Source organism: Cyprinus carpio, chromosome B3 (genome assembly GCF_018340385.1).
Source record: "Cyprinus carpio isolate SPL01 chromosome B3, ASM1834038v1, whole genome shotgun sequence".
NCBI classification, from domain to species: domain Eukaryota; kingdom Metazoa; phylum Chordata; class Actinopteri; order Cypriniformes; family Cyprinidae; genus Cyprinus; species Cyprinus carpio.
In genome coordinates this window covers 32,506,871-32,515,096 of record NC_056599.1, presented here as the reverse complement: position 1 = coordinate 32,515,096, position 8,226 = coordinate 32,506,871, and the positions used below count along the sequence as shown (strand labels likewise).

Sequence of the window (8,226 nt, the reverse complement as noted above, 5' to 3'; positions counted from 1 at the left end):
ACGTTAGGTAAGGTCTGATATTATAAATATATATATGCTCACCAAGGCTGTATTTATTTGAGCAAAAATGCAACAATGACAAAAAATATTGTAAAATATTATTGAAATTTATAATAACTGTTCTCTATGGGAATATATTTTTAAAATGCAATTTATTTCTGTGATGCAAAGCTGAATTTTCAGCATTATTACTCCAGTCTGCAGAGTCACATGATCCTTCAGAAATCATTCTAATATGCTGCTCAAGAATCATTTCTGATTATTATGAATGTTAAAAACTGTTGTGCTGCTTATTTATTTATTTATTTATTTTTTTGCGGAAACCATGATAAAGAACAGCATTTATTTGAAACGGCAACCTTTAGAAGTCTTTACTTTTAATTTAATTTAATTTAACTTAATTTAATGTAGCACATGAATTCAAGGAATTCCTGAAGTGTAGTGTAGCACAAATGTTTGCAAAAAGTAATTCCCGAAGTTAAATTTAAACACAACCCCAAACTCCAACTTCAAAATTTTGTGGTTTTGCCCCCTTCTGTTGTCCCGCCTCTGCTGAAACTTTATCCCCGTGGGGATTCACCAAACTCTTTCTCCAATTGTGACGATTGTGAATTTTTGCGACTTTTAACTGATCCTGATTGTTTATCAGCTATCATAATAATAGCTATAAATCATTACAATGTAGGCATGTGGCAATAAAACTGAGATCACACTACACCAACAAAATATTTCCCAGCACATTGCATATTTCACAATGCAATGACCGTTCTTTGTATTATCCTGTGAAAGCGAATCCAATCCATATGATTCACAACAGGAAATGATGGACTTCAGGAGGAGGCCAGTTACTTTCCTTTCACAGTGACAGTCTTAAAGGAAGAAATCAAGTTACAATAGTGAATAGCAAAATACACAAACGGTCCAGCTCTGTATTATGTCCATATCTCGGGGAAACTTATCATTGTCTGTGGTGTTAGTATAGCTAACCACATTCACCTGCTTCACACGGCATGAAAATACGCAATAGTGGAAAGGCTTCAACCATTCGGATCATAATGTAAATGGCTGAAGCCTTTCCACTACTGTCGTATGAAGAATGCAGTTTCTGATCTCTCAGGCCTTTAGAAGCCAAAGATACAAGAAAAAATGTGCATATGCGATTTTTATATTTTTCCAGGAAATTGAGAAATACTGTAAAAGATTATAATCACCAAAGTTAGCAGAGTATGAGGATGGAAACTAAAACAGGAACACTCTTGAAATAAAGGTTCTTTATCTGCATCTGGTTCCAGTGTGTTTATCTGCTAAAATATTTCTTATCGTATTTTTGAGAATAAATATTATTATTTAATAATATTACCACATAACAGTGGAAACCACTACAGTAAGATTACAGTTAAACCACATTGGTTCAAATTAATATGATTAATATAAGTTCATCTTTGTTAATATAGTTTGAATGATATATATGTTCTTATTAGTCCATGCAATATTAAATAGCAACAAACAACTGTTTCTATCAGTTAAAAATAATGCACATTGTACAACATCATATTGTGGCATCTCTAAATAGTGAGCATGTTTGATATAAAACATGCAATGAGAGGGAAAATTATATTTCAATGCTTTTGCATTTTCTTGCAAAACGTCTGTGCTGGAAATAATATGATGTGTAAATTAAAGTATGTCTTTAGAATAAACCATGTATGATTTGGGATTTTGCTAACCCTAATATGATCAACAATATACTAAAATACCCATAATAATCACGTTCACACTTAAAGGGATACTCCATCCCAAAATGAAAATTTTGTCATTAATCACTTACCCCCATGTCGTTCCAAACCCGTAAAAGCGCCGTTCGTCTTCGGAACACAATTTAAGATATTTTGGATGAAAACCGGGAGGCCTGTGACTGTCCCATAGACTACCAAGTAAATAAAAGTGTCAAGGTCGATAAAAGGTATGAAAGTCGTCGTCAGAATACTCCATCTGTCATCAGACGTGCAATCTGTGTTATATGGAGCGACGGGAACACTTTTTGTAAGCGAAGAAAAAAAAATAACGACTGATGGCAGATGCAGTATTCTGACAGCTACTTTCATACTTTCCTGGACCTTGACACTGTTATTTAATTGGCAGTCTATGGGACAGTCACAAGCCTCCCGGTTTTCATCTAAAATATACTAAACTGTGTTCCGAAGATGAACAAAGCTTTTACAGGTTTGGAATGACATGGGGTAAGTGACTAATGACAAAATTTTCATCTTGGGGTGGAGTATTCCTTTAACAAGATTAGCACATCGAAACCTATATGCATATGTTATGTAAAATCTGCATCTGGTATTTTAATGATGGGTTTTTTCAGTGAGTCAGTAAGTGCTGTTTAATACAGTCAGTGTTTTTAAGTGTGAACACGTGATCCAATAAACAAAGGTGTCTGCTTCAAATGTAGGTTGGGCACACATCTGAGAGGAAACTCTGCCTACATCTATTTCCTTGAAGCTTCTTATAACCAACAGGAATCATTTTTTTTAATTTTTTTATCTTCTGTTTCCTGGAATGTCTAGGGTTTGTAGCTGAATTATATGCACATCAGCACATAATCCATTAATTTATGAATATGTCAGCACAGTTTCAGTATGCATTGATGTGAAGGGCTACTACAAGTACTAAGTAGTACTAACTCATAAGAATCCTAATCATTATTCCTTTCCGGTCTAGACTACTACATCCTAACACAGACTAATTTTAGCATATCTCCATTTCCCATTATGGCTGATTGCAACATACAAGTCAATTTTAAGAACTTACATTTCCCTTTCATTACCACTCATTTAAAGAAAATCATGAATTTCATTCACCATCAACAATTTCAACTAAACATCAGGCCTTTGCTGCTGTTTTTTAAAAGTTTCTACAATTTGCAGTTACATTAATAAAGTTGAGCCCAAAAATTTAAATTTTGCCATCATTTACTCACCATTGAGTTGTTCCAAACCTGCATGCATTTATTTCTTTTGTTAAACACACAAAAAAAGATACTTTAAAGTGTGTTGATAATCAAACAGTTGATGGTAGCAATTTTTTTAAGTCAATGCCTACCAGCAAAATATCTTTTGCATTCAACAGAATAAATATATTCATATCAGCATAATGAATCTTCAATTTTTTTGGTGAACTATCACTTAACAGTATATGAAATAAATATTTTAAAAATGTTTTAACTGAGTTTTTATGGGCTTTATATGTGTATTGTAATGTGTGTTTGTATGTCTTTCAGGAGATTATTAAAAATAAGAACCTGTTCTCAATGACTTGCCTGGTTAAATAAAGGTTAAATGAAAAATAAAATAATCAAAATGGTTGTTTATGCACATACAAATATAAAAATATCCTAAAATATATCAGTCCAACCCTTTAAGTATTGAGGTACAATGGAGTTCTTTGATCGTTTTTGTTTAGACAGATAACTTACCTCAAAACTTATTCGTTTCAAATTAATAGCGTTAAAAACTTCAGAATTATTGTACAAGAAAATATAGTTATGAACACATCTTAACAATAGCGGGGCATGTTGTGGTCCATAAGTTTAAATAGCAAAACTCTTTATCGATTTGATCGACACTCACGTGAAATTCCATCCAGGCTTTTTCAGGGAATATTGGTGACGTAAGAGCGGACTCTCCGGTTTGTGACCTGCAGCGGGAGCGTTCTGAATGCGGCACGACGCGGTCCCCGCCTCTGGCTGCTGGCGTGATAAATATAACGCGCAGTCAGTCAAACGACAGACAACACGACACGACACCACTCACCTCCTGCAGCATGGACGAGCAAAGATACCCCGTCAATGTCCAGCTTGTTGGATTGATGCAGAAAGAAGTAGCTAAAGTAAGACAGTTTTTTATTTTCCCATTTTGCATTCTTTATTATTATTATTATCATTATGAGTAATATTAAACTAAATGTACTAACGTTAGCTACTTACTGGTTAGATTTAGAATGAGGATTTGGTTTATAGTTATAACCTACATAGCCTTATTTATTATTATTATAATAGCACGTAACCTATGTTACTTGTAACAAAGAGACAGTAAAATAAATAACATTTTAATATAGGCTACCGTTGTTTTGAATAAGATTATGATGTTTGTCAGTGTCAGTGGGTATCAACGTATTACAATTTGTACTGACAATAGACTACATATTATAATTTAACAGCATTAGTATAATTAATCGATTTATTACTATATATAAATAGTAATAATTACATAATAATGTGAAATTACAAACAGCTTCGTAACACATTTAAAAATAATACAAACACTGTAAAACATTTTTGTCAAATATCCTAAAATGTGCTTCATGTGGTAACAGTTAACTTTATTCTCTAAATAATATAGCAGAATATTATCATGAGTTTACTTGGTAACCAAACCTAACTTTAAGTGTCAGGATGGATAGAAATAAGGGAACACTCCTGTGTGTACAGTGGTTCATTAACACTAGGCTACTTTACTATATACAGTGCACAGTAAGATGAAGACTGTAATGCAGTTAAAAAGAAGTATTGAAATGTGTCTAAAACATTCTTCTCTTCCCAGTTGTACATAACCACTGTAACTTGGTCAGACCAAAATGAGATTACTGTGTACAGATCGCTTGAAGACTTCAAGACTCTGCATGTAAGTCTCTTTCTTGCGAGCGCGAGAGAGAGTAGAGACAACTCAAGAAGAAATTCAGAGAGAGAGAGAGAGAGAGAGAGAGTCATGTAGAATAACATATATATTATTATTACTGTAGAGGCAACTCAAGAAGAAATTCCCTCCTTCAAACCCCTTTAGAAGGTCAGGAAGGATTCTTCCCAAATTTAAAGGTAAATACTTTGCCAATTGTTCATCAAACAATCTGCAAATTCAAGCCCTCATCATGAAGTAATATATATATTTTTTTTAAAACTAAAAATTGCAGCTGCAAGAGTGCAGAAGAACATGCAGAAGTGGAGCCCCAGTAAGTCGGTGCTCAGACTGAAGGCTCTGGAAGAATACTGCAGTGAACTGCTGAAGAGCGATCCCCGTATCTGCCAGAGCTCAGAGCTCCTCCAGTTCCTGCTTCCCAAACCCCAGGACCTCGATTCTGACTTTGCAAAAAACAGGTGAGGTTGATGCTGCCAAGACAAGCAGAGCAGAAAATAATAAATACATGCTAGAATTTTCAAAACTATATGAAGTCTCTGAAACAGAACCTAATTAAAGATTGTGTTTTGTTTGACAGTATCGTGATCATGCCATCAGAAACCTCTCTGAGCAGCGGTAATGTTGGAATGAACAACGTCACTCAACCCTTTGTTACTGAAACATACCGATGCATAGCTACTTATGAGACCAAGGACACCAAGAATCGGCCCTTCAAGGTTGAGGTGGATGAGGTTGTGGATGTGCTCATTAAAGACCAAAAAGGTGAGAACTCATCGTTTGCCAAACCACACAGAAGCACAGAGTCTCTCTTCGGTGTTTGCTGACCTTGTTGTACTTTCTCATCAGGATGGTGGCTGGTGGAAAATGAAGCCAAACATCTCGCTTGGTTTCCTGCTCCTTATCTGCAAAGAGCTGAAATGGATGATGATGGTCCTGATGTGATGGATGGTGAAAGTAAGTACCGGTTTAGCGATTTCTAATGTATTCTAGCTGCGTTTATTTGGAAACGAAACCAGTTTGGCCACATTGTGAATGTTTTACATTCTTGTGCTTTGAATCAGCCGTCTTTTGGAAACCAACCTAATTATGCTTATTCCACCAACTTTGAAAATGAATGAATTTTGGTAGCAGTTGCAAAAGTAGCAGTTTAGAAAATAATAACCCTTGTACATGGGTGTCTAATACTGCTCCTGGAGGGCCAGTGTCCTACAGAGTCCCAACATACTTGCCTGGACGTTTTTAGTAATCCTGAGGACCTTGATTTCCTGGTCCTGGTGTGTTTGATTAGGATTGGAGTTGCCTTCCAGGAGCAGGACTTGATTCATTTGTTCACCAAGCTGTTCTTAACCGGATCTTATTTTCCCATTCGTCAGGTGTTTTCTATGTTGCCGCCAAAAGTTACAGAGCCATGAACAGTGATGAACTATCAGTGGAGATCGGGTCTGTGATGGAGGTGTTACAGAAGTCTGACAACGGCTGGTGGATAGTGAGGTAAATCTCCATATTGTTTACTGAGAAAAATGAGCAGACCAGTTACCTAACGGGCAGGAAACCTTTACCTGCTCATTTGACATGCCGTAGAGTCTGGAAACAAACTTGGCACTTGCTTTACATCCTCATTTTTGTGGACACGTTTTGGCAGTTTGTGGAGATGATGCTCTTTCCTTGTTGACTTCCAAAGAATGAAACCAAATCACCCATTGATTTTATACAAGCTCTGATTCTACTTCTCGACGATTGAGAGCTGTCTTTGTCTATCTCTCAGGTACAATCGAAAGGCGGGGTTCGTACCATCCATGTACCTGCAACCATACAATAACCCACGAATGCACCTGATGCCTGCTAAGAGGGAGTTAACCAGCTCCACTCTTGACTTGGCACAGCTTCAACGTCCTGGAGAAAATTTCCTGCAGGTCTCTGGCCGTGAGCTCAGCAGATCCCAGGGCAACCTGGGACCTCCAGGAAGCACCCTGGACCCTAAAGATAAGCAGATGTCACGATCAATGAGTAGACTGCCGGATGCTCATACAACACGGCTGCCTCCACCATCAGTGCGAGTGGAGTTTGTCGAGAACGGCCAGCAAAGCAGTGTGAGTGATGACAGTGAAGAGTTCAGCGACGACAGCAGCTTCTCCGGCAGCAATTCGCTAAATTGCTCGTACACGGAAGAGCAATTACGCAGGAGTAGCATCCCTACGCCTGACTCCTCCGGCAGCCTGAGCCCTGAAAGTGCCGGAGAAGGCAAGATGATCGGCAGCAGATCAGACCCCAGTCTCAACAAGATGCCCTCCTCTCCCAAGATACCCCCCAGACCCCAAGCTCAGGAGATACTCAAACGCTGCACCACCGTCACACGCAAAAACCTGCAGAGAACCAGTTAGGCCGATGTCTCAAGCACTTCAGGTTACATGTTTGAGGAGAGCATCCAAGAGTCCAGGTCCAGACCAGCATTAATGTCAAAGCATTGCCATAACGCTTGCTTGATGCTGATTATTTGATGGACAAATATGGAGAGATTCTTGCTACACATTTATACTACTAGAACTAAGCTTAGATCTTATTCATGGAACAGAATTATTACATATGTTACAAATGATGGGTCTTCATGTTTCTAGAGAAGCTGCTCTTTGCATCTGATATACGTAGATGATCTTTTACTAAAGAAAAGATAATGCATCAAAATCTCTTAGAATCTTCTACATAATATTTGTATGTTTCTTAGTTTTCCCTCTTTTTCCATAGTGGAAAATATCACTTGTGCCTTATATGCATTGTATATCCTCACATATATTATACTTGTATACTCTTCACATTTCACACTTTTCACACATTTTTAACACCTTTAAACACAAAAAAAAAAAAACAAAATATTTAACCTAAAAAGACTGGCGTCACTGGAGTGTTCATTCCTGCTAATGGATTGTTAAAGAAGCATATCAATGCCGAAAATATCTTAATACACAGGTTAGGGCCAGATCAGTTCTTTAAGGACCAACATCCAAGTCAGAGGTCTCCAATCCTTAACGCCAACTCAATCAATCCCACCTTAACCAGCTAATTTATTCCTTTATCTGAAAGAGTAGAGTTTGGCATTAGCAACACCAAGGTCATGGGTTTGACTCCCGTGCATGAATGACTAAAACAAAAAGTTCAATCGCTTTGGATAAAAGCATCCAGCTAAATGCTAAAATGTTGGAGAAAGTTTGTAAGTGAAATCATCAGGAAAGTAGCTCTCCAGGCTATTCCTGATTTAAGTTAATTGCTATTATCACTATGGCTTAAACCAGAGGTGTCCAATACTACTCCTGTAGGGACACTGTTTTGCAGAGTTTTTGCAGGACGTTGGCCTTTACGGAGCAAGATTGGACACCCCTGACATATTCTAAAGAGCTTGCATGATGGTACGGTATGTCCCAATTCACTGTGATCTCTCAGTAGACAGACAAATAACTTGTCTGTCTAAACACGGTTGGGGTTTGAACATGATATATTCTAAAGGTCAAGATCTACTGAAGAAAGAACAGGTTTA

At 37.2% G+C, this 8,226-nt stretch overlaps 1 protein-coding gene across 1 annotated transcript; it reads left to right on the top strand.

The window, feature by feature from the left end:
• Nucleotides 1-3,678: 3,678 nt before the first annotated feature.
• noxo1a (NADPH oxidase organizer 1a) lies at nucleotides 3,679-7,519 on the top strand. The gene is made up of 8 exons (XM_042720847.1): nucleotides 3,679-3,891; nucleotides 4,605-4,685; nucleotides 4,804-4,876; nucleotides 4,972-5,155; nucleotides 5,275-5,459; nucleotides 5,544-5,651; nucleotides 6,071-6,188; nucleotides 6,463-7,519. Exons 1-8 carry the CDS (start codon nucleotides 3,826-3,828, stop codon nucleotides 7,076-7,078), a joined length of 1,431 nt encoding a protein of 476 aa, XP_042576781.1. The 5' UTR covers nucleotides 3,679-3,825; the 3' UTR covers nucleotides 7,079-7,519.
• Nucleotides 7,520-8,226: the final 707 nt, after the last annotated feature.

What these genes read in the sequence shown, in the direction of transcription:
- noxo1a (XM_042720847.1), top strand. Translation starts at nt 3,826, where the DNA reads ATGGACGAGCAAAGATACCCCGTCAATGTCCAGCTTGTTGGATTGATG. An exon ending in GATTCTTCCCAAATTTAAAG is followed by an intron (nt 4,877 to 4,971) that starts GTAAATACTTTG and finishes TAAAAATTGCAG; the next exon opens with CTGCAAGAGTGCAGAAGAAC. An exon ending in AACGGCTGGTGGATAGTGAG is followed by an intron (nt 6,189 to 6,462) that starts GTAAATCTCCAT and finishes TCTATCTCTCAG; the next exon opens with GTACAATCGAAAGGCGGGGT.